Below are 26,683 nucleotides of genomic sequence, written 5' to 3'. Positions count from 1 at the left end.
TTTTGTCTCCCTCTTACACTTCCAGGTGATGTCATGTGATGTGTGTTTGAATCAGTGGAATTACAGAATGGGCAATCGATTGACTTTTTGGGGCTTTTGTGTGTTTTATCTACTGATCCGGTCTAAACTGTGGACCTGGGCTTTGGGGCTTGCTACTGTTGTGTTTCTTAGTCACTGCAGTTTGAGTAGCTGATGTCTGAACAAGGTGAACAGTTTGGTATGTTGGGTATTACTGGTGAATGTTCATTATTCCCACATTGCAGAATCACTGCATGTCTAATTCCCAAATTCTGGACAATGATGGATAAATAAACTTGGCAACTTAATTTGATTATTAATTAATTAATAATAATTAGGAGCAATTGTTTTTAAAGTCAAAGTATGAAGAATGTAAGTCATAGGCCTTGTGGGGGTTTGGGTGTCAATACCTGATTGGCTGTTTGAAGGTGTGGATGTCCATCCATAATTGGCTGTGCGGATGTATGGATTTAATGGGCTTGACGAGGTTTGTGTGCTCAGTCAAGCTCCCTGTCCAGCAGAGGGCGTGAAAGTGTTGGCTGTAACTATTTGAAATTGTCACATGCTGTGTGACACCCCTGGGAGCAAGATGTGGCAGTTCTAGGTTCTATAATTTGTCACAATGGAGAGAGAGACTGACACAGAAACAAATAAATGAACACAACAGAGACAAAAACTAAACATAGCTGAAGCTTTTCAGCTGACCAGCTTCTCAGCTTTTCAGCCGTGTTAATTTCACTTTTGTGCTCTAACGAACAAACAATCTCACTGTTTCTCAGGGTGTGTTCCCAGTCTCAGCCCCGTACTATGGAGAGGAGCACACCTTTAAGCACCTGGGCTGATTAGTTAACACAACCCAGGTGCATGTGCTCTCCACCAGTAGGCGTGGCAAAGACAAATCTGATTCTCCACCGGACCAAATGCCACAAGAATGTTTCCTAATTATATTATATTATATTATATTATATTATATTATATTATATTATATTATATTACCATTAGGTTGTTATGCCAGGATGCAATAATCACACATCACAGGAGTAAGAGTGGCTACATTAAGAGTTGCTGATAATTTACAGTTGTTTTAGCATGCATACAATATCTAGCAGTTATCCCAAGAACAGCATTCATACATCATATTTACATGGACAACGGAGCGTAACAACACCATAATAATCGTGAGAACAGCAGGGCAGCAGAGTAGTGCAGAGATTATGGAGCTGAGCTTGTTATTCATCTACTGCAAATAAGCTTCCCAGGAGGGGCACTGCTGGTACTCCTCTCTCGCTACTGGTCCCTTTGGGTAGTGCAGGAGAGCTCGCTGTTAGCCGGAGTTCTTGCCGTAACCCTGTGACGGGCGTACTGTTGGGATGCCGGTGCTTGCCAGGCCAGGCCCCCGGACCCAAGGGCAAATCTGGTAACCAGGCGCCTGTTCTCGCCGGGCAGGGAGAGGATCACCCGAGCATCAGCCGGCAGATGACAGGAGGCTTTTTTTTCCGCTGTTAATTTCCCTGGCCGGGCTCGTGGGGGTTTCAAATTTCTGTCCCTGAGCTCACGGGCAGCTCTGCCTTGTCACGGCTCTGGCCCACCCATTGGGTAGCCCACACATTCGGTAACCCTCCCTGGGTTGCCTAACCGCCCCACCGAAGAAACCCGCTTCCACCATGACTTTTCTCTCGGCCTGCAGCCCGTCACTTATATAGGCCGTGAAAGCTCGTTTGACAGCCCTGACAGTGGAAGAGATTCATGTTTTCCTCAAGCGTCCCCAAGACTCATTTTTCTATCAAAACATAGTTGGGCTGATTTTTAGCTCAGCCGTTCCCCTGCTGACAGTATAATTATTAATATGCTTTGAGCTACCGCCTACCCAGTTAGTACACAGACTGTTTATTATGGTCTAGTTCTCTATCAAAAAGATTTAACATCAAACATGTTGGGTGGTTTTTTTTTTTTTTTTCATAATATATATTAATATATATTTTTTTGTTCTGGGTTTATTTATTTTGCTAATTCAACATTTCTGTAGACAGGCCATGGATTTTATAAGGGACATTGGGCCTCATTCACAAAACATGTGTACGTACATGTGTCCTGTCTCTATTTGTTCATGGCTTTTTCCTTATGCATATCACACGAACAGGACTGCGCATAAAATGTACAGACAGCCAGCATTCGTCATCTCATACACCTGGGATATGCAAAAAAAAAAAAAAAAACAAAGGTCTGCACATCTGTCATGAATCATGTATTGTTTTTTCGTAGGAACATTTTTAAGAACAAATGTAAGAATAATTTAAGAATTGGTTTGTGAATGATTGTAAAGTGAGAAAAAACTAACACAAGCAGTCCGACCCCCTTATTTGTTCATTATTATGTTTGAAGCCCACAATTGAACTCCTCCTCTACCCTCATGCTGGGTGGTGTTTTGTAAGATGGGTCAGTGCAAGGCATTGTGAGTCAGGGTCTTGGTGGCCTCATGAAAGGGAGAGGTCAGCAGAGGTCAGTCAGGGGGTGTTGGAAAATAGCCGTGGGCAGCGGGCCAATGGCTCCTTCACTTTTCACCCCTTCTCTTTTGCTTTTAACATCAGTAAGTCTCCCAGTGGAGTGCTAATAATTGAATGTTATATAATATACATTTTTCCCTGGCGTATGAAATGATTCCGGTATCCCTGAGGTCAGTTCTGTGTCAGGCGCAAAGGCCAGTCTATGTTCATACATTAGCTCTCGGCTCCCACAAGGCCTCCTGTGTACTCTGAAATCCGGGAACAGGGGTGTTGGAGGAGCTGGGACAGAGAAAGGGATACTATGTGAACTGCCCCCATAGTGCTACAAGCAAGATGTGCGGATGGGACAGGCAGAATTGACTGTCAGCACCAAAGCTTTTTGAATGTAATTATTCTGTCTCAATCAAGAAAATATTAGCATGTTCCTCCTATTGATCACAGGTCATTGCGCCATAGTACATGTTCCGTTCATTTTGCAATCAATACATTTCAGTGGGGGCCCCCTTTCTTCACCTCTGTGACAGAATTGCTATAATGTTATTAGCACATGTTGTCACATGATGACTAGCTAAAACTGCCTATTGTTCTCACTCCATCAGTGCCACTCTCTGGCCTTTTTTTCATTTTCCCTTTTATTGTTTTTAATTTTTGTGTGAATTTCAGGTGATCGTCTGATATGTTGTTTCATCTGAAAGATATGAAGCTCGTGGCCATGCCCACTCTAATGTTGGAAAAGGGTATGCGACGCATCAGAAATCAGTTACAAATTTCAGCGCTCTCATTATTCATTTTAATTTCATTCAGTTGTCAACTGATAATGTGCCATGCCTTTATATAAGGACCTTTTCACTCAGCGGCCCTTAAAATTGAAATGCTGCATCTCAATGGGGTGTATCTTGTCAGGAAGGTTTATGGTTAATAATGTGCAGTCTAAGTACATTCAGGCTGCGGTACTCGATTGGCAGAAGCGCAGTTGGCCTGTAAAACGGTGATGTCATTTCATAATCTCGCGGGGAGTGGCTGTAGGTTCACGGGTTGTCATGCATTTCATTTCTCATCCGTGGCGCTGCCGTGTCTGCGGTTGAAAAGAGAGGCTGGGATGCAGTTATGCGTCTCGTGCGAGGCTGAGCGGTGTCAGAGGGGGAGAGCCCAGAGCTTCACCGCCAGGCGCCCGCGAGTATTTTGCCATAATCTGCCAGCCTGCTCTGGAGAGACGTCTGTTTGTTTATGCTGGCTTCTTTATTACATAATCTCTCTGTGTATTGCTTGGATTACTGCATTCAAAACATGTCTGTTTCTTTACATTACGTAGGCTAAACAGTGCGTGTGTGCGTGTGTGTTACTGGTTGGCTTTTACATGTCATACCCATTTTTCTTCCCTTTCTTTTTTAATTACGTAAAATGGCTGTGTGTATACAAAGTGTATTCAAAGTCATACATAATCAGTTTTGATCTGAGGCAATAAAATGTGTCCAACTGAGTATGTGCTTAATCCAAAGGATGAATATGAAGGTTACCCCTTCTTGACTTAATATGGATGTGTTCCACAACCGTTCATTTTCAAATCTGTCTTTTTTAATGACATATGATCCTGTAGTCACTGAAGGAAAAAGGTGGCTGACCAGAATGAGGTGAATTAAAGCTATTAGTGTTTTTTTAAAAAGGGGGGGGGGGGGGAGGGAAAATATGACCTGTCATCTGATTGACAGCCAGACTGACCTTTAACCCCCTTGTGTTCTTCCTCTCCGGTCCCAAGTGAAAGCAATGAGTCATGGCGGGTGAAGCACCCATTGGCTGCCTTTCAGCACCTGCAGGCAATCTTGCAATGAGGGGCGTCGCTTAACTGTGGCTGTACATAGTTTATTGCAACAGTCTGGTAATGCATGGGAGGTTTGATACATTATATTACAAAATACTTTATCGACATGACTTTTATGTACAAAAAAAGACATGTTGGATCTCCACATGATACCAACAATTAATTTATACAGTACATACAATGCATCACAGTGAGTGATGCTTGCTGAGACTGAGTTGTAACGTGACCAACTGAAACAGAACCATTTTGGACATTCCCACTGGTAAGAGTGTTAACCCTTTATCACAAGGTTTTCATACTTCAATAAAGAGGTCAGCTAGTGGCTACAGAGGACCGTAAGGATTAATATTTGATTTCTTTGCTCATGATAAATAGTCAGCCCAGTTTCAATCCAGAAAGTTTGGCCAGTTTCCTCAACCATTGAAGCCATACCAATGAAATATTTGAATATTGTATATTTGCTTGAAAAGCCCTGTTTTTTGTTTCTATAGAGATTTCTATAGAGACATTAACTTAGCCCGCTCTTTTAAAAAAATCCTGTGCTACGTCCTGTTGAAATTTCTAAGCAAAATACTTTTGCCAAGAACATAATCAGCTTGATTGTGCAGCATTTGTACTGAGACAAATCTTGGGATTGCTGTTTGATCTGCCATCCCAACAGGCATTGAATATCATTTTTCCAAGATATAGGCTTCAGCAGCATTTAGCATAGCTGCCTAACCCCAAACCCTATTTCAGGAGTCACTCCAAGACAGTTATACAAAGCAGACATTACTCAACTCTCATCCACTGATTAATGTAGCAGGTTAATGGCTAGTCTAATAGATACTTATATATCGAGATGTGTTTTAGGAACCATTGGAATCACTAGATATCTCCAAATAAATAGTCAAATCATCCAGATGAGCATGAGAACTATTCTGTTTAGCAGTATCTAAGAAACTAACTTCCCTTAAAATAAAGACTTACTAAGCTTCACTGGATACAACTTCCTGTGTCGTTTTTTTTTTTCTTTCTTTTTCCAAAGAATTATGTAACGCAATAGTGTACATGTCAGGAGTACACAATAACACTGCTGGCTCAGGACTGTGCTACTGCTAAGCTGTACTGCATATTATTTTGGGACAAAAGCATGCAAATTGCTTCTTGTTATTTGTTGGCAAACACCAAACTCTTAAAATCTTGATGCCTCAAGTATTTCAGATTTTCACACATTGTTTAGATTTACAGAGGGATTTTTTTTTAAATGTTGTGGAAGAATGGCTTTACTTTTGCATTTATACATAAAACAAACACTGCTCACTCCAGGGGGACCCAGCAAAAAAATTGGGGGGAAAAATAAAATTGCAAAGAAAGAATATCTGTTGCCTCTCAGCTGTCAAAGTGTATGAAGTGTTCCACTGAAGTCAGGCAAGGCCTCCCAGCCAATCAAAAAGCACCTCTCCTACAGTAGTTGCTCTTTTCTGAGATGTCCTTGGTGTCCTGCTAGAGGGCGCTAAAGCCAGGAGAATGTGCTTGTCTTTGTAACCCCCAGCAAGGTGATTGCACTTTTTCACACCATGTTATCTACAGTTACATGCTCGCAACAAAAAAAGAAACATAAAAAAAACAAAACGTGAAAATACGAAGCAACAATGGATAGCTCAGAAACGGTATGGATTGCACTTTTTGATGAGTCAACCGAGGGGGAAAAAGCCACATTAAAACTGTCGGCTTTTGGTTTTCGTCTCTTGTGTGGTGGCTTTTAATGAAACGTGTTGGGGTTGGGCCGGATCATCATGACCACTTTCTTTAGGGAGTAGGCCCCGCCTCGGAACTCCGCCCAGTAGACCCCGTCCTGATAGCGGCTTCGGTAGTGCCCTCCGCGGTACCACACACCGTTGAGGTTGGAGTGGGCGCAGGAGTTGTACCACCAACCGCCTTTTTGGTAATGGGCACAGTTACCTGGGAGGACGAGAAAAAACGATGAGGGTCAGTCAGATCCCACTGAACAAATCCAACTGCACTTGTTTTGCTACCATTTCTTAAGATGCCTCCTCACTTGCTGCTCTTTGGATTGTAATGGCAACCTGATTCTGTTGCTGTTTGTGTGTATGCATGCACTATGGCAGGGGGAGGAAATTCAGGAGGCTTAGTGTAAGGGCAGTCAGAGTGCTATTTGGTGCAGCTTACAGTATGTCATGGTTGGTTACTTGTTTTTACATTGTTCAACATTTCCATAGCCCAGAGCAGTGGTCAATTGCTTGTAATCAATGCCGGAGACGAGACTAAACAAAGTAGACTCGCTCCAATGTGTTTTACATTTCTGCTGATATGCAGTGATTTGTGTGGGGCTGACGGGGGTGGGCTATTTCTGTTCATTTTTATCAATTTTGAGGGTTTTGGCCTCAGTTGGGCACCCACGTTTCAAATTGAGGATTTCTCCTTCATTTGGGAGTTGTTTGCCGATTGACTTTCACCGGCGCCTTCGAAAAAGGCTGCTCTCACCCTGTTACATCAGGGTGAAATTTAATGTACAAAAAGAGCAATTGCGTTGTCTTTGCACTAGGCTAATACAGCAAGAACTGAGATTATATGGAGCATTTCAGGCAAGCTGGGTGGCCCAGTTATACTCTAACTCTGTAGTACAATGAAAAGGTGTACTGAGGTTGCAGCAGCCTGTAGGGCAAGTAAGTCACCTGTGTACACGTCGTGATCCCTGTCCAGGGTGGTGAACTGCTTCCCGTTGTGCCAGGTGAGGGAGTCGCCTGCGTTGCCATGGTAGCGGCCCACCCTCAGCTTGTAGAACTCTGCCTCGGACTCCACCCGGAAGCTTGCGTACTCAGCAAAAACCTTCCTGCCAGACCAGTCCTCCAGCGTCACCAGCAGCTTGTAGTTCCCCTGATTGGTCAGCCAGTAGATGTTGTCCAGGCCCAGCCAATACTCGCCGTCGATGTTCCCAAATCCTTGCTGTGGGGAGTGAGACGGAATACTGTTAAGGCGGTACAGCTACCACTTTTCCTTCCCTTTTTTGTACTTTTCTGAATTGGAAAAGATAAGCTGTCAGTTTTGGAGGGGTTACACTGATCAGCTGCTCATTTTTACCCTGAAGTTCAGCAGCTGGGCTACACATGCACTGAGCAGCTGATCGGCATTAATGTAGCACCTTTTTATCTTGTGATCTCGACGGGCTTTACAGTGAATGGCAGTGGTGACTCACACAGCCTAATATGTACTGAACATTTTGGGCTGTTATCGGTAAGTGTTTTAAATTGAAAACCAGAAGAAGGCATTACGTTTGGTTGAAGTCAGATTTGCAGCCGCACACTGGATTTCCCACCTATTGCCGTGGGAGGGGTGGATTGAATTGCCAAAGCACACATTTTTCCTGTCTAGGATATATAAAACATAATCCATGAACCTTGCCGTGTTGAGTAAAAAAAAAAAAAACAATAATTCCCTGAGACGTAATTGCAGGATTTATGTAAGACGGGTCTCTCTACTGTAAACCTTTTCCCTGTGCTATGGATTCTATTACCCCTGCACGTGGTTTCAATAATGGGGAGCTCCTATTTGCCTGTTGTGTACTTGTATTTTCTGACTCCCACATGTTTTAAGGTGCATCGTCAGGGAACTGGAAAGTTCTCGTTACGTTCTTGGAAAGAATTGCAACGAAACTATTTCTTCCATCTGTGTCAAAGGGCATAAGTCTTGAAAGTATATAAAAAATTTAACTTTTTTTATTTATTTCTAATTCATATTTGTTTTTTCCATTTATAGCTTGAAAACACGTTAAATGTTTCTACACTTATAAAGCCATCCGTTCATTGGCGGCATCTAGTATTGAAGTGTCTGTTTACTGACCATAAAAATTCCAGTACGCATTGAGTTGTTTTTTGTAAACAACGTATTTTTAAACGACAACACTTAGAAGTGTTTATGGGAAAGATTTGAAATGTGTTGCTGAACATTTTTTATGTTTCCCCAAGGAAGCCAAGCTACAACTTTGCTTGGGTGACTTATTCGTGCTTGTTTGAGATCTAGTAGCCTCTTGGAATTGCCTTATTTCACTGGGGTCTAGTATGACAACCTCTCCTCTGACATATGTTTCCTATTCTTCCAACACAAGCTCTGTTAGGTAGACAAATCCAACAGGCACAGACTCACGTGGCTGTTATGAGTCACACGTGGGTGAGCGACAGGCGCAAACCCACCGCATACCGCGTCGGCTAGCAAGCCGACCTAGACGCCACGACCACCGCAGAGGGCCACCATGCAGCAACAGTTCCCTCATTCATAACCCGCTCGGCTCCGTTAGCCCTCGCTGAAACAAGACATAACTCACACACATCAAGGAGCTGCAGTGTACCGCTCTCTTATGCGGCTGTGATTTACTGTGGGGATTTAGCCGACGGTGACTACATCCTATTGTTGGTTGCCAACGCAGGTGTGTTCCAAGGGAAAATTTGTAATTCGCACGTACGTGTTTTATAACCACTGTTTTTAAGCTCGCATTTTGAATACGATGTGTACTTTTTGAGTTGGCAGCCTTGTCTAGTGTGACTTTACAGTCATCCATCCAGCCTTGCAGTGCATCAGTAAGCCAGAAATGCTACCAGAGCTTGAACTCACCACTTATCCATTTCTGCCCTGTACTGTATCATCACTGGTGCTGTGGGAAGGGGGAGAGGTGAGGGGTGGGGTTTACCTTGTACGTCTCCCAGTTCCTGAAGAAGTTGACTGATCCGTCCTGCCTCCTCTGGATGACAGTCCAGCCGCCGGGGTCGTGCCTCTGGTCACACCATGCCTGCATCAGCCGGTTGGCGTTCTCCGGCTTCACCAGGTACATCCCGCTGGTGGTGTGACCCTCCTCCAGTGCCTGCAGGCAGTCCTTAAATGGCCCTGTGGGGGGAGGGGTGATTCAGGGTGAGATAGTCTTGGCCACACAGCCACTCACCTCCAAGTCAGGTCAAGCCATCAAGTCATGCAATTGAGGACTGTAATTGATTTATTGATTTAAGGTAAAACCCTGTGCTTTCTGACCTCTATGAAGAAGCATATTAGCCTTGTATTGTATTTCCTGTAGAAGTTTGAAACAAAAAATGTCCTCATGAAACCTCCACATTCTCCCATGTCCGGACCGGATACAAGCACTTAGCGTGAGCTGCTCCACTGAGTAACATGTGCTATGCTAACACAGGACCTTCCCAGGATGCTCACACAGCCGTCTTCCCCCCCGTCCTCCCCCGCCCCGATTAGTGATGGACAGGCCTGCCATGCCAGGACCTCAGGGCCTCCTGAGAGCAGGGGCTCCTCCAGTTTCTCCCAGCGGCCTCCCCGACCTCCCGCTCTCAGCGCTCCCCTTCCCCGACTGGAAAAACCTTCAGAGGAAAAGCCGGGATTGTCTTTGGCCACCGCTCCCGCTGTGGAAATTGCCGACGGCCGCCGGGGCCAAGAACAGCACTGGCATGGGGCGGGAGGGAGGCCCGGTTACTGATTAATGGAACGGTAGCCGATGGATGAGTGTAACAGCAGGCACTCTACAGCTCCCCGAGCGAAGCTCCGTGGCGCGTTCGGAAAACCCGCAGGCTGCTCGCGCCATTACGGAAAACCCTCTCGCGCTCGGGTTTCTTATTTCCGCTTCGTAACCACGGTCATATTTGGAAGTCCGTTACCGCCCTCCCTTGTAACATCCCCGATGTTCGAGAGGCTCGGGGGCAAGTGGACAAGGTCTGTTACAGACTTTTTCCTTCACAATTTCGAGTGACCAGTAGTAACTGCAGGCTGTCCCGTCATTGCGACGTCTTGTGCAGAGTCGCAGGAGCTGGAAGGTGCTTCTCTACATCTTCATTCTACTGCAGTCAGGCCGCACTGCTGTTGCATCAGAGGACAGAGCTGATGCGATCGGCACAGGCAGAACCAAGGCACCCAGTTAGTGGGAGGAGTAGGTATCACACAACATGGGCATCCCTCACTCCTTCAGCAGTGCTAAGACCTGCTGTGCATTTCAGCTGCTGGGCCGCTGGCCACATTCAAGCCTGGTATATTCAAGGTTACCACGGGGTGTGTTACTACACATATGGACTATTAAGTAGATAACTGGATATTCCAACCAACAGCCCATATTTACCTTTCTGTAGATTGCTGTCACCTTCTTGGGTTAGACTCCCGCATATTCAGCTAATGCTTTTACATTACTGTATATGGTATTGAGTACAAAGTGTACTTTTCCAGTAGTCTTATTTTTTTATTGCAAGAACAATACCATTCAGGTTGTTTTTTTTTCACCTATAGCGCTTTTCAAAATTTTTCCATATGGTAATATCACATCTGCAGAGACCGTATCAGCCAATGAATAATAAAAGCCTGTGATGGTCAAAAATCATCAATGAACAGGCTTCCAACCATAAAAAGGGAAAGATCGTATTTTAATTCTCCACCGAGAAGTCAATTCCTGTGGATTTCTGAGCCCAGACCAAAAACACAGAGATTTAAATGGTATTTCAAGGCTGTAAATCAGATTTAAGTTTTGTGGATTTCTCCAGATGAAAGATGGGAGTCACGCCATGTTAATGTGTAAACTCGGCAATGTCGTGGTTTTTCCATCCCACTGTCCCAAAGCGGTGTTTTTTGTAAGATATTTCTCTGTCCTCTCTACTGGACATTACTGTTTTTGGCACTACTGTGTCCTGCCATAATCTGAGATACCAACCGTTAAGAACACCATTGAGGGTGCTGCGGTTTACCGTGTCAGGAAAAGCTCTCTCTCCCAGACGCGCGTCAGGCTCGGCTGTAAAAGAGAGACCCCCTGAGCGAGATACGCGGGCGGTATGGCACGGCGTCGGCGTGCCAGCCTCCTCTCGCCGGTAACTGCACAGCACACAGCGCCTCTGTCAGCGCGTGCCAGCTCCAGTTCGAATAAAACCGGAGAAATAAAGCTGCCGTTTCCGCCCCGAGCTCCCTGTCATTACGCGAAAGCGGGAATGCCCGGCTATAAATAAGCACCCCGTAAATGCTTTGAAATAAGTGAACAAGGTGCACTTTGAGAAAAGGGTTGCGTCCAGCAGCCTAAATAGTTTCAAGAAGTAGTCTGAAGAAGTGCAATTTCCTCTAATCTACTCAAAGTCCTAATGGCCTTGTACTGGAGCTTAATGCATGGATCCATTCATTAATGAGTTGTTTGTTTTTCGTCTTGCTTTTTCCCTCTGACTCGGGAGTCCTGAATTTGAAGTCTGATGACAGAATCAAACGTGTTTGCGTGGCACACCGCTCAACTACCTGTCAATTAATCCTGTCGCTGGAGTGATCACAGTACTTCTGTTTTTTTTTGTCTCATGGAATCACAGTGTGAAGGAACCCTTCTGAGCTGCAAGGAACAAAAGGGGTACCATTTGCCGAGTTTCAAATACCCCTACACCTTTCAAATTTGGGAAGCGCTGTGTTCTGCCTCGGTTTCCACCGACTCTGTTCTGTGCGGTGCGAAATTGGCTGGGCCAATTGTGCAGATCTCAAATGTAAAATCTGTCCTGGTCCTGTTGTGAATAAAGTGGATGACACGGCTGATTAAGTAGGGGGGGCGGGCGGGGGTCGTTAATGAGGTTGTCTCCTGCAAATCGCTGACTGAACTACTGTAACACAAGCTGTCTTTCAATCTGTGTCTCTGACTCACGGCACCTGCGTTTGTTTTACTTCATCTGTAAGCAACTTCATAAAGGTGCCGCAGCTACCAGTAGATGTGACTTTTGCTGTAACGTAAAAGTCAGTATTTCAGAGCTTCTGATGTAGTGGGTTTCCAGTCTTGGTGGCCTTTGAGACGTCCTGTCCCTTTCCTTTGTGGGTGTGTGCACAGAAGGAAAGGATTTCTTTGTTTCTTCTCTGATGTAAATGGTTCTGTAATGCCAGAGCAGGTCTGTAAGCTGATGTTTCATTCTTTGCAGATCCTTAAATGCCTGTTCAGGTTACATGTCATTTGTAATATTGTAATCATTATAGCTAATTATGGCTTACGCTAGTTTAATTTCTGGTGTTAGTGAATCTTCAGTAGGAAGAATGGGTAATCTCTTAGCGAGGCCCTGCGTTGGGTCAGACCAGGGTCACAGAACGTCATGTCGCTTTGTTAATTTAATTTGCGCCTGCTGCGTTTTGAGCTGCCGATTTAGCAGAAGAGCTAGAGGTTTGGGAATCTGACAAAATTAGGGAATATCCGAGGCGTGGCCCGCGTACCTCATCTGTTCTGGCATGGAGCAGCTTTGAACCCCTTCCAAGAATCCCAATCATTGGATGGTACTGGAAATACCGGGGACTTGGCATTGTCACATGCCAGGGATTAGTGTCAGTTAGCACCAGGGTCCAGTGTTGATTGATAAGTCATTCTCACGAATGGTGAGGACAAAAAATGTGTTACAAACCAACTGACTAGCAGTACTTTGATTTGTTGCTATAATCTGTCTGAATCACTCTTTGCATTCAGATCCATAACATGGGGGTTGGACTGCGACCCACACTGCTGTTACATCATGTGGGCGTTACGTAAACAACATGGACTGACTTGTTCGATTTGCAAAATTTGTCTGTAGTTTTGAGGGATTTTGAGGGATTAAGTCAGCAGATGGTGAGAAAACGCTGTAAATAGTTACAGCAGTAAAGCCATTTAATAGAGCAATAACACGATAATAACAGTATTGTGTTTATTTGATTGGCAGATGACTTAGCCAGTTTTAGTAAAATGCATGTTGTTGAGGTTGTACATATTATCCCTATATCCAGCTTACTAAAGCAATTTACTAAATTAATTCAGGTATTTTGCCTGAGGGTGCAATGGCAGTGCCCCACCTGAGAACCAGACCTGCAGTTTTCAGACAGTATTACAATTTGTTTCCTTAACCACACTACCAATCTGCTGCAATCAGTACAAACTTATGAATCATGAACAATTCCTCTCGTCATGCTGCTGATTCTGATTCCAGTTCAGCTGCTGAATGCTAGTTGACGTATTGAAATGCACTTGCATGAGCCATTGTGCAGAGTCATGATGTGTGAGTGTTTATTAATCCTTTAAAGAGTCAGTATTATGTTTTTTTTTTCTTTTCTAAGCCGGTGTTCTAGAACTCCATTGCTTTCAATTACTTGAATAGAAGAATGAACAAGAGGAATTCTTGTGTAATTATGCAATGTCCTTCTACTATCAATATCTGCATTTAGACATTTTGGATCGATTGAGGGACACTAAGGGATACCCGGGTACACTACTTAATTTTTGCTTCAAAGATATTTAGTATTTACATAGCCTATATCACTCTGGATTTTGCATACGTGCGGACAAGGAGTTTATGATCCAGGACATTTATAGTTTTACCGGTTTTATGTATGTGATCTCTCAGTATTCTCAAATTTCAAACTAAACTTTTAGCATTTTTGCCAAGATAATTGCATTTGTGACACTTTATTTCCACCTAAGTTATGAATAGTAATAGTTAGTAAATGGTACAAGTGTTTTGATTCATATAAGCTATTTTCCAAGTTCCTGAGATTCTCACATCACAGGGACTTAGAAAGCCACCACCAAAATGGGAAAGGATTGGCAAGATTTGCCATGTGCATGAAGGGGTTAAAATGTAATGACATTAGTATTTACGCTATCACTCCTCCTTATCTATAGCCTGATTGTGGAATCAGTTGGATTCTTAGGAGATCACTGTGAGTGCAATGGAAATAAAAGGAGACAGGGTAGTGTGAGGCAGTGAAGGATGGGGTGCTATGCAGGCCGCAAGGGAAAGAGGGAGTGAGATTATTATACCGTGCAGACAGAGACGGATTGGGTGGGAGTGAGGATTTTATTTCAGCTCTGATTGGTTAGAGGAGTTAGAGAGATATGAGAAAAATTCACCGTTACAATAATATTGGGGGTCTAAAGCTGGCCCGTTGACCTGTTGTGCTTTCCACAGGCCTTCACTGGCACAAGGTTCACATCTTTCTTTCTATTTTGTTCCTTCTCTCCTGGACCTCATCCCTCTCTTACAGTTAAACTCAATGAATTCCCTGTATTTGCATTTGCGTTGCCAAAGAAACTATGAGAAACTGAGAAACGGTAATACAGTAAATAATTATTTTTCAATCTCTCGTTTATCTTTCTCTCTCACACTCCTGCAGCGGAGCTTATATAACCTGTCATTCTCTAACCATTCTTGAGCACAGCTTTGTAAATGTGTTTAACATGCATAGCATCCAAAGCGCACAACACAGAGTACTGTACTCTTTGGGGAAAACAGACTGAGGGGTGATGGTTAAAATGTCATTTTCATTCGGTATTACTAATGTTTCAGTCTCGTCATGTAAATTAAGGGCTAATATAGGAGAGGAAAGAGGGAGAGATATTTGTTTTGGACAAGAGCTGCATTTGGAAATGTCACACGTCTTGCTGTATGAAAGATCCCTGCTTGTGGAAATTTGAACGTGCTCTTAATTGATTTGAGCACATTCGGAAAAATTCCCCAGCAGTTTGTTTTGTAAAGGTCCCAGCTGGTTTGGCTGTATTATTTTATTAATATAAAGAATATTTTGAAATTGTTATACGTGCTTAAACTATGATTAGTAAGCAGATTTTAGTTACCTTGGCAGCGGCAGGCTTGTTGTGGTAAGCCTCATGCTGATTATTCAGGGATTATGGGAGAGTGTTTCCTTGCCTTCCTCTTTTCCTCTCCTGTGGGTTGGTCCCATGAACGGCGGTAATCTCAGTTCCCGCGCTATCTTTGTGAAGGTGGAATTGAGCGTGAAATTGCGTATTAACTTCCCTTTGTCCGACAAGCAGCCGAGCCCGCCCCGGGCGTAGAGAGAAACGCCTGTGTGCACGCGGCGGCCTTGTGTGCGTGAGTAGAGGCTTCCGAATGGTGCCCCTTGCTGAAGCTTCGCCACCCTCGTCCGCTGGTGGTCTTGCAGAGGTTCTGCTCTGAAGCAGTGCACAAGTAAAATGCTTACAGGGGCAATGGTAATCTTGCCTGGATTGGAATTTCAAAAGGGGGAAAAAGTCTACCCCATGAAAAAAATTCTAAGAGTGGAAATGAAAGAGGAAAAAAGAGGGTGGGTTGGGGGACCTGGAAAGATTAGCTGTTGCCCAGCTCCCAAACCTCCACCAATTCAGCTGAGATTGTTAAAATAGCTTGTGATTTATGCACTGGGTGGCACAACCTTGTAATGTAAGTGGATCCATGACTTGTGGGGAAGGAACTTGGAACGTGATGCTACGGAAATCAATGATCACATACTGTATTTCCTAGGATGTCTTGGCAACAGTGGTGGAGGCTCAAAATGAAGCTCTGTGTTATTGTTGGATTTGCAGAAAGGCCTGTTTCATTGATGAATCACATTTTGCATGAAAATTTCTCTCTGTGATTCTGTATTCATAATGAAGAATTAAGCATCATCGAGCTGTGGGAGAGGAGTATAATGGGTGTCACTAATGCCCACTAGCGCATTACTCCACATCGGGCAGCCTGGTCTTTAAAGGAGTGATTCCCTACTGGTATCCTGGCACACCCACACAAGTAGTTGAAAAGAAGGGGTGGTGGTAGATTGTGAGGTGCATGAAAGACTCATTATCTACCCATACCATTGTCACCAATACTAACCAGCCTGAACATTCTAGTGCTGTACACCAGTACATTTTTCACAAGCTCAAAATCCCTGTTGGACACCACATGTCAATCATATGGGGTCACAGTCATACAAATATACCCTAACTCATAAATCTGCAGAAATATCCTCACTTATAAGGTTTCAGGCCACATTGGGAACCCTTGCCCTACAGGACCATTTAAAGAAGGCAGCCTTGGTGTCTTGTGCTCTCTCTTTTTCCGATCACAGCTACCAGCACACAAAACCAGAGAACACAGTGTAATCTAATGGGCAACAGAACAACACATCAGTCTGGCGCATCTGTGATCCCTTATGTATCCCATCTCGCTGTTCCCCAGCACAGTCTCAATTAGGGAGACTGATGAGGAACCAGTTACTCCTGTGCAAATAATGCACTATGTCCGCACAGCAGTAATGCGTAGGTGTCTCACAGTGGTGACATTGAGCAATGTGCCTTCTGCATTTGTTCTAATGAGGGGCTTGGCATCTCCATCTTAGTGAGCACAAAGATGCTGCTTATTTAATGAATATGCTTTGTTCAGGTCGGGACAGAAACAATGCGGTCCCGTCACATGACTGGCTTGTGATGTCGAACTTACCAATGGGAACCCGCCCCTGTAATACAATACAGCGCAATGATGCCAAAACAGATGCCTTATTGTAGTCAGCTTTTCTTCTTGTCTCCAATTGTGTGGGACTTTACAAAACCCAGTAAGTTCTTTGAATCAACGGGATGATTTATGGCAGTGGCATTTTGTCTTCGTGACAAATGGATTTGGCAAAAAATGTGTGTGCATAATGTATTTCACAGCTCACACACAACCCTTGAGGAATATGAGAAATCATTTTTTTAGACATATTTTTTTTTACATTGTATGCCCAATTTAGGATTTTAACCTGGAATTAAAGGTCAGGTTCCCTACCACCATCCCATATCCATGCACCAAGACCTGGTGTTTTAGCTGAGTAACCATTTGAGCCCTTTGGTATTTCATAGTTAACGCTGGAGGTCCTTCTGCACTTGCATAGAATTAATATTGATATATTAGACTACCAAAAAAAAATGACCTAACACACAGCAAACTTTTGCCTATTTTCTATTGTCTATGAAAGTTCTCCAACTGGCTCTTTATTCCAAACAGAAATAATGGGAAAAAGAGTGAAGAAATGGTTAGCGGTGGAAGAATGGAGAATGGAGAAGTGGTGGAGAATAAAAGACAATAAAAGGGGAGACTCACCAGAGGGCTTGTCCGAGGTGGAGGGACTGTGCGTGCCGCTCGGCATCGTGGGAAGCGGGGGCGGCACCGCCTTGTGGTTCTGATCACTCTGGATCTCGTTGGTGATCTGATTGATATGGCGGGTGAAGGTGGGAGGATGGAAGGGCCTGGCCACGACTGGCGGGGAGGCCGGGAGCGGCGGCTGGGGAACGGGGCGAACCGCGATGGGCGGCGACCTGTGGCAGTGCCCCTCCAGCTGGGCGATGAGGATGGACTGGTTGCTGGCCAGCGAGGCCAGGTGCTGGTACTTGTGCTCCAGGTCCTTGTAGCGGTTGGTGAGCTGCAGCATCTCGGAGGTGTGGTTGAGGATGCGGTTCTCCAGCTGGGAGAGCTCCAGCGCGTTGTCCCGCTTACGGATGATCTCGTGCAGCAGCTGCATGTACAGCTGCGTGACTCGCGAGTTCATGTTGCGGCTCTCCTTGCGCAGGAGCTTGACCTCGTTGACGATGCCGCCGTCCACCTCCACCAGCTGCTGGAGCGTCTCGATCTGCCGCTTCTGCTTCAGGAGCTCCCCGTTCAGCAGCTCCAGCTCCTGCTTGTTGACCCGGTTCTCCAGCAGCGAGTCCGGCTCCTTGGAGTTGACGCAGATGGCCCCCGTCACCTTCTGCTGGGGCACGATGAAGGTGTATGAGCACTTGTCGGCCTGCGCGGAGTCGGTCGACCGCTTGTCCCGGCCGGAGTACAGGAACTCCCGCTCCGGGCCATCGTCGCTGCTCTGGAACTCCTGCGCCTGCTCTGCCGTGGAGCCACGCGCCGACGCCAACACCAGAACCAGAACCGGCAACACCACTGCAGGGCGCATCATGGCAACTGGGTTTGTCTGACCTCACCTGTGTAGAGAAGGAAAGAGTGATATGGATAAGAGGGGTCGATTCTTGGCTAGAAAGCTGGAAAAATAGCGATGGGGGACATCAACTCAGGAATGCAGGAGGATGCAAGTCAAATATTGAGCCCAGCCTACAGCATGACCTCAGTGTTAAAGCACTTTGATTGGATTTCTTACTCCATTGAAGACTGGCTACAACATCTTATGAAGTGTTTGTTCCTCACTCAGTTAGTGTCTGGATACTGCTCTGAAGTTTTCAGCCAGAGCTTTTTGTGTTTTATTCCATGGTTGAGAAGTTACTGAGAATGTTCCACACAGTTGTTTTGGCCGTTGCAACCAGAAAGGAACACGCACATTCTACCCCAAGGATTTTGTTCATGGCCATTAATTAAGTAATTAGTGAATATAAAACCCTTAAATTCTGGAGCTGATTTGTGATGAGATGCACTGAACTCACGACTCGGGTTTCCCGTGACGCCCGTCTTAGACATCGGAAATTAAACGTAATTCCACAAGAATGTCAAAGGGTAGAGCTTTTTCCAAAACGGCACGCGAAGAGGCATTCTAAAAAGAGGGAAGATAGCAACTTCAGGAAGACTAAACAGAAGAGCTTTACTGGCAGCCTGCTATTTGGGCAAGTTGGCACAGCATCTGGCAGCATAGGTGAAGCATTCTGTTTGGTCCGTTGAAGTATAAAGCAATGTAATGAAGATATCAGGCCTTTTGGCCCATCTAGGCTTTTCTAGAATGCATCTAGCACTGTACCAAACCTGGTTTTTAACACTCTTTAACAAGGGTCAGTGCTTCCTCTACTGAGTACTACTTCTACGGAGCTATTTCAGGCTATACCACATTTTCTCTTTTGAAAAGATCATAAGTTCTTTGCGCGTCTATCTATTTTTACTGCTGCTTATTTGTGACCCTGTATGGAATCGTTTTTCAGAAAGTGTGCGCATAATGTTTGTGTGGTGCACTAAAAGGCACGTGGTCTGAGCTCATCAATCACCCTCATGCATTTTTGGTTTGACCTCTGCACGCCCAACCAATCGTCCAAACCCGCCACTGCCAGACCCCACCCCTCCGCCAATTAAAACACTGCTCAGCCAGCACCCCCTGAAGGCCGAACTCTCTGGCTTCGGTAACTAAGGCAATTTTTGATGATGATGTTTAGCGGGTCTGAGTGTAGCAAGGCCTTGACGCTGGGGATACTGGCCCTGGTCCGTATTTGGGCCCGAGCCATTTTCATGAGTGGTTTCAGAAGGAGCCCTGTATCCACACTGAGCCGCTGGCCCTGGCTGCACCACAGGATGGAAACTGTGAGGCGGCCGCCCGTCTGATCGATCGCCCGCTGCCGCCTTGTCACGGACACCCAGACAAAGAGGCAGAGAGCAAGAAAGAGGAAGCGCGTCTCTCCCATGTTTGCGCGCATGCGAAGCACAAAGCCCTCATTTACAGCAGATAAAGACACCAGAGTATTTCGTTTTCCAGTCCCGGCACAGACCGTGCGTTGTGGAAATGTTTTGATAAAGTTTAGCGATGAGTCATGGAAAGACCAGGCCCCCGAATCGGCACGTTGCAGCGGAGCGTTGAGGACGCAGCTGTGCTTCTCCTCACCTGGTTGCATTCCACCGTGGTCCATTGGTTTGAGGGGCACTGGAACTGCTGGAGCTGTCCATCTCTGCTCCTCCCTTTTGCTCCGCCCCCCACCCACTGTAAGAATGTGTTCGCGCGCAATGGTGGCAATGTGCAAGCTGGGTTTCGCAAGCAGTTTCATCTGCTAATTATCAACGACCGCATGTGTTTTTCACGAGTCCTGCTTTTCTTTTTAATGGAGGTTACTGGTTATTCCAACTTTAAAAGTGCAGGTTTTCATTATTTGGAACATCACCTGGGGCAAGTTTTTATGGGATGTACAGTAGTGATCCTAGAACCTGGAGCTGCAGGAGCTGAGAATGTGGCTTCTGTGTCTGCATAACAAGGGCCCTGTACCCCCATCCCCCCCCGGGGGGCCCTTTTAACCGAAAGCTGCCGCGGATCGCGTTACTGAGTAAACTGGGAGCGACACCTCACTGGAGAAGCCCAGGTCTCTCTGATCTCTGTGTTCCACTGAGGAGGACTGGCGTGGCGTGGCGGCCTCCGGCCCGTGCGGAGTCTGAGGGGCCATGCGGACCATGCTTGTAGGCCTCAGACTGTGATGCTCTCTGATGCTTACAAAAAGGGAGAAATGAGAGAGAGTGGGGGTATGGATAGAGCATAATATGTTGCATTAGGCTGGCTTTTATTTTTGGAGAGCCAGGAAATAGATCAAAAGGACAGTTAAGAGCCTTCTGGTCCTACCATTGGCTGAGCTCCCTTTAGGACCTATACGCTCTTTGTAATTGGCAAATGAGCAGTGAGCTGAAAAATAACAGAAGAGGACATGTTGCTATGGTGTCCATGGGGCCCCCACCTGCTCTCTTCTAATATTTTATTAAGCATTGTCATAGGGACAGTTGAGACTCAGACATTATGAGGTGAAGCTGTTCTCAGACTGCCAGTGTTCTAGTGAGTGGGGATTGGGCTCTGTATTTTTTTCACCGAGACACATTGCTGACAGAAAACAAACTAAGAGCTATCCCAAAAAAAACACAGGAAACCATTATCACTCCCAAAACGTCTACAGCTCCAACTGGAGACTGGGTCAATAAAAATGACTTCCCTTCCCTCCCTTTGCTACTGCAGAATGTGATGGTTGGTATTTGGCTACAGATAGCGGCCCAGGAAACGGTTGTGTAGTCTACAAAGCCAAATTAGCTTCAGTTGCTAAGGCGGTTGAACCTTGACTCAGTTCTTGATTTTTATCCTAATTTCAGCATAGCCCAGGCCCAACCTTTTGAAATATAGGCTGTTTTGTTTCTCTGTCGTTCTGTCCATCCTGTTTTTCCTCAGCTCCTCATTCTCCCACCCCTCTGAGAGAGCCTGTTCATTTTTGAGTGTTCTCTTCTGAACGAAGATCGCTGGGTTCGGAACACACAGATTCGCCTCCATACCACTTTGTGCAAGTGGCTCACAGCTGCTTTTTTTCTTTTTTCATTCGCAGCCTGTCTGAAACCCTGTATGTTATTGTTTATTGCAATTAGATTTTATGTAGGCCTCCACATAGAGGTATAAAATTGCAGCTTTCATGTTTATTGCCTTTTCCACTGCCTCAGTGACATTATACTTGTGAAGCAGGGCATACCAGCGGTGTTTGTTTCTATGTAAGGTCGTTTAGTTTTGCGAAACATTAAAAATCTATTTTTTCTTTAACCAGGCCCCCCACTCTTATTTAACACAAGCAACTGGCTCAAGGGACTATGAATGTCAGTTATTTACAGAGCTGTGGTCAGTCTCTGAAGATCTGACAGAGCGGACCGCCGCAGAGAGATGCAATCTCTGATGAAAACTTAAGGAAAAATTTTGACTTTGTTTTTGATAACTATGGAAAGCTCTTTATGACAAAGGTATCAAGAGGCTTCAACTTTGGCATCTTTGGTTGGACGTCTCTGTTGGGCTGAAACCAAAGACGGCAGCAAAAGAATAAAAACTTTGTAATTGATTATTATATTCTAAGAGACACATTCAACAGTGGGGCACTGCAGACCCCTTTCTGTTGTTTTTAAACCAATAAGGATTGAGGAAAAGGCAAAAACCGGTGGTGGTACTATAATGGTCACCTCTCACTAAAGTTAATGGTCTGTCACTGTTTTCTCTTGGGTGCTGTCAGTTTGTAGTCCAGGGACAGATGTGATTTCTCCGAGCTGTGTTTTCATCAGCCTCTTAAAGGCCTCTTTTTATTCTCTGTTTTTCTTTTCATCCCCCTGTTTGGAATTGCAAGCCATAATTTCACACCCATCCCACTGGCATAACATCCTCCATAAACTTTGGAGGGTGCATACTAGCACGCAACTTCCCTGGGTGACGTTATGACCAACACGTGTCCTGCATAGGGGCTTTGATCCCTGGTACACACTGGGGTATTCCGAATTCAGTCTGAGCTCTAGGTTACTATGCAGCTTGGTCCTGAAGACTCATGACATCACACATCTGTAGACCGTCTTTCACTGATTGGCAACAAGCACTAATCTCTTATCACCTTTGCTGGGGAAGACAAACAGAGGTTTGAACAGAGATGAACAGAGGACAGTTCAAAGGCTAGAAGGGCAAATATGTGCCCTTCCATTATAGAGAGCAATTCAGAAACAAATGCTATGATCCAGATGCAAACTGAAATTGCAAAACAGAACTTAAAAGTACTGGTTAAACTTGTGGATTTCCTTCCATTATAAAATTCATATTATGTTCTGTACCATTATTTTGCCTTATTTTTTCTTGTGGAGCAGTGTGGAGTGGTGGTAAGCAATGTTGACTTGTTGGTAAAAGGCTACAGGTTCCCATCTCCAATGGGGCACTGCAGTTGTACCTCTCAGCAAGGATCTGAAGCTGATCTGCTTCAGTGAATTATTTTGCTGTAAAAATGTGTAAAATACAAAAATACTGACTGCAGGTCGCCCCAGATTAAGGGAGTCTGTTAAGTGGATGAATGGTTCGGTTGGTTTGGTTTTAGTGAATGACCTTGTTTGTGAGGTCTGACCCAGCGGTTTTTTTCCTTTCTGCATGGCTGATTGTAATTAGAAGCTAGGCGATGCGGTCGTTATCTGCTTGTCCTCTTGTTCCCTGTGTGAGCGTGACATTCTAGGCATTCCCAGTCACCTCGTTACGGCGAGCCACAAACAGCGACCGACAAAGACCACACTGGTCGCGGTCTCCTGACAACACCATCGCCACCTCCATCTCTGCCCGCCCCCCCTTCTCTCCTGCACCTCCCTAGCACAGAACAACACCCCATATCCACACCCCCTCCCCTTAAAAAAAGACCTACAGGGCCATCTACACCGATTACCCAACTCTGTCCCTCTTGGTCAAATCTGTGGTCACAGAGAGCAGTAAACAGGAAGTAATTCCATTGTGAAATGCAGTACCTGCGATGTGCTTTTAGTTTGCTTACGGTGTGCTACGTGTGCTGCGGTTGTTGTTGTTCCTGTTGTTTGGACTTGTTTTCTAGCACCTCAGCTGTGATAGGGAAACGACAGCCCTGTGTCACACGCGGACACCATCTCTAGCACCCTGCGGCGTTCTCTCTGCCCCGCTGTAGTAATGCAGACCACTGCGCCGCGAGCCTCTACGGCTCCGCGTCCTCAGCCTCCAGACACGCGTGGTTATCTCCTCACCATTACTCACACGCACGCGTCTGCCTCCGAGGCAGACATGGCCCGTTCCCTCACAGACGACAACAGCTTTTACCACCTCGACACCTCCGTCACTGTCAGCTGGGCACATACGGAACTCTGAGGCACTAAACCGTTCCGAAAGGCTCCGCAGCTGACTGCTGAGGTACTGTTTGAGAGGGGGAAAAAAACTAAGAAAAACAAACCACTCTCAAATTGCATGTTCCAGTTCACCACAGAGCATCGGTGATGTAATTGTTTGTTTAGGTGGCCTTTCATTCACTGAATTTTATGGAAACAAAATAAAACACTGCAGATTGGTTTTGCAGCGGTATCTTTGCGTTAACTTTTCATGTGACACCATAACTCCTCGCTCGTCCTCGCCTGCTGAGAAAGAGTGAGTGAGTTCAAATGCTATAACACCTCTTCAACAGCCTGTGCCTTTCAGTTTTTTCATTTTATTTTCCCTTTCCTGGATGCAGGAAAAGACCCCCGATTCAAATATTTCTCCTGAATGCCTTGGCTGTTCCACGCAGTGGCCTTGCAGAGTGGCATTGTCCAGGCACATGTGTTCCATTACAGACAGGCAGTCACCTTGGAGGGGAATACAGGCAGGGGGGCTTCAGGAATTGTTTCGATAAGCCCAGAAAGTCCCTCGCGAAGCCTCCTTACACAAACACAGCGCTGGCAGCCGAGACAAAGCGGGGATTCAACAGACACTCGTCTCCATCCACTTCAGCTCGGGGCTGTTTCCTGACATTAACATCAAAAAGCCATTATCACACGACTCTCTTTCTTTTTTTTTGAAGGAATCAAAAGGAGAGACTCAGTACCCCCTTCCCCCGTACCCCCTTTGATTCCCTGCCCCCAAAATACCGGCAGGCCTCTCCACTGCTCTGTCAGCAACGGCAGCAATGCAAATGAGAAGCACGCAGACCCCCCTATTATTAGACCCTTCATTTATCTTCGGAGAGGGTTTCTCCATTGCCCATGCAGAGAGGGGCATCGACTCTTATTTAAAGCACGGGGCTTTGTGTAAGTTGGTGCCTGCATTTGCAGTTCTAGGCACTGTGCACTCTCAACTGAAGAGTTCTGGTCATCACTGAGGCTACGATATTTGCCCAGTACAAGTACAAATAAAAAGAGCCCAGAGGTTGTGGGCTTCTCTGCTTGCTTGCTTTCATTGTGTCCAAGGAGGAGGAGATGCTGACCGTTGACTCTGTGCTAACGCGCGAGAGACCCTGGCATTAAGGCCAAAGGCTGCCACGGTCCAGCGACTGCCTGTCCTATCTGAGTTTATGTAGAGCATAATTCCTCCCCAGGTGAAAAGCAATGAGTTTACCTGCAGTTGAGTGAGCTCATTACTGATGCTTTTGGAGAGAGCCCCCTAGGTGCTGCCAGGCTATTCTCCTGTGGTGACTCCTGTCCACCGTGATCAGACCAAACTGCTTTGCTAAGCCCTTTCAGGGTAATCAGAATAGGAAATTGCTTGGAGGGGAATGGGAGGGGGGAGTGCGGAGTGGGGGTGGGTAATAAGCCTTTTCCCTCCCAGTTTCCTGTAACATTCGGCATGCGAGCGGAACTTGAAAACAAAGGGAGCACAAGTCCGGCAATACCCAGGCTGCTCTGGAGAGAGGCAAACGTATTGCTTAAGCTATCATGCAAGCCAAGAAGGAAGCGATACAGAGAGGAAAGCATTTCAGTAGAAGCATTAAAGGTAATACAGAACATATTGATAGTTTGCACATCAAGTTACGTAGTGGTAAAGCTATGTGCAGTTGCTACAGCTGTTTGTTTGTTTTTTTTTTTTCCCAGAAGCAGTTTCCTTACCAGGTGATCTAGGTTTCCCCCGCTGTCCCTTTCAATCCCCGGACCGTCCGGGCAGAGATGATTTAAGTGTCTCCTAGATGAAAGGCATCACAAGCTCAAAAAGCCGGCTTGTCTCTCTCTCACTCTCACCAGCTCCCTCGCTTCTCCCCCTGTTCTCTGTCACTCTGCGTCCTTTGTGTCAATTAAGAGAGGTCAATTGTTAGAATCCCTCTCCAGACATCCGACACCTTCATCCGTTTCTGAAAGCAGCGGCAGCCAGACTTGTTGCACAGTCCCAGGTCAGTTGTAGACTCCCTGCGAGGTTTGAGGTACAGCTCTTGAATGTTTACAAACATCCAATTGAAAAATGCATTTAAAAAATGGTACACGCTGCAAGAAAAGAAAGTAGTTTTTATGTAGAATAGTTAGTTCCCGTAATGGTATGTTGTGTCCAGAAAGCTGTGATGTGCCAGCATGGTGTGGATTCTTCCTGTTGCTTCACAGAAGGATCTTGTCACTTTCTGTGCACAGAGTCCATCACATCTGCCTTGCGGCTCCAGAGAGTCAGTCTTTTTCAACCTTGCCCCCCTTCCTCTTCTCTCTCAAGAAGCTGGCCCGGGACTTGGCCTCTCTCTCTCTCCCTCTCTCTCTCTCTCTCTCTCTCTCTCTCTCTCTCGATCTCTCTCTCTCCCCCTCTCTCTCTCTCTCTCTCTCTCTCTCTCTCTCTCTGTCTCTCTCTCTCTCCCTCTCTCTCTCGCTCCCTCTCTCTCCCCCTCTGTCTCTCTCTCTCTCTCTCTTGCTCTCTCTCTCCCCTGTTCTTAAGGAAAGAGCTCTGGCACAGAGTTTCAACAAGTAGTCAGGTTGTGGATGGAACCTCCCCTGTCTCCTCCCACTGGCACATGGAGACCCACAGGCATGAGATACAAGCCTACAAACCTCAGCCCCCGACCCACCCCACATCCTTGCCCCCCACCCTACACACACCACCTCTCCCTCTCCCCTCCACTGCTATTTCTGTCCGGAGCCATTGCAGGGAACGAGGTGATGTCACAGTAGTCAGTACCCAGCCAGGCATGCATCCGAGCCAGGCTATATGCAGGATAGAGGCGTCTGTAGACAGGTCCCTGGGTACAGCTGCACAGGACCGCCTGCAGAGGGCAGTATGGTGAACAAGCTTTACATTTACAGACTTTATATTTAGTTTTGGAGCCTTTGATTTTTCTCACCTTCTGGCATCCTCAGTTTAGTTTGTTTTTCTCATTTGTGGAACAAGTATGGGTTTGGTTGAGTTATTAGCTAGTGCGTAATTGTCCAATCCTCTGGGCGCTGAACTAAATTCAGTTGTAAAAATCCCTGCCAGTGTTAAGGAGGAATTAGTCATGTGGGATTGGAAGGTCCTGTGTATACCTGGCTACAGCCTGTGTTTGTGTTATTCTCTCCTGTTACATAAGGGTGAATTTTTTCATTTCACAAAGTAATACAACACCTGGTTTTTAGTTTTTTTTTTGTGCGTCGTTTTTTTTCAAGGACTGTTTTGAAATGGTTTCCTTTGCCCCATTCATTTATGTCCTAAG

The 26,683-nt window shown here is 45.7% G+C and overlaps 2 protein-coding genes across 7 annotated transcripts in view; one reads left to right on the top strand and one right to left on the bottom strand.

Annotated features, from left to right (window-relative positions):
• ralgps1 (Ral GEF with PH domain and SH3 binding motif 1) overlaps positions 1–26,683 on the top strand; it is a 170,851-nt gene that overhangs the window by 80,539 nt on the left and 63,629 nt on the right. The gene's annotated exons all lie outside the window — the stretch shown is intronic.
• On the bottom strand, positions 4,362–25,780 carry angptl2b (angiopoietin-like 2b). Its single transcript, XM_035436323.1, has 5 exons — positions 25,131–25,780; positions 17,190–18,058; positions 9,029–9,222; positions 7,020–7,290; positions 4,362–6,285 (listed from the first exon to the last, which is right to left on the bottom strand). The coding sequence occupies exons 2-5, from the start codon at positions 18,031–18,033 to the stop codon at positions 6,086–6,088; spliced, it is 1,509 nt and encodes a 502-aa protein (XP_035292214.1). The 5' UTR covers positions 18,034–18,058; positions 25,131–25,780; the 3' UTR covers positions 4,362–6,085.

This window comes from Anguilla anguilla, chromosome 10 (assembly GCF_013347855.1).
Source record: "Anguilla anguilla isolate fAngAng1 chromosome 10, fAngAng1.pri, whole genome shotgun sequence".
In the NCBI taxonomy this organism is placed as follows: Eukaryota; Metazoa; Chordata; class Actinopteri; order Anguilliformes; family Anguillidae; genus Anguilla; species Anguilla anguilla.
This window is presented reverse-complemented; position numbering and strand designations above follow the sequence as displayed.

Coding starts and splice junctions, on each gene's coding strand:
- angptl2b (XM_035436323.1), bottom strand. CDS start 18,033: ATGATGCGCCCTGCAGTGGTGTTGCCGGTTCTGGTTCTGGTGTTGGCG. Junction 9,223..17,189: donor CACCTCGGACAAGCCCTCTG/GTGAGTCTCCCC, acceptor CTCCCCCCACAG/GGCCATTTAAGGACTGCCTG. Junction 7,291..9,028: donor GGAACTGGGAGACGTACAAG/GTAAACCCCACC, acceptor CACTCCCCACAG/CAAGGATTTGGGAACATCGA.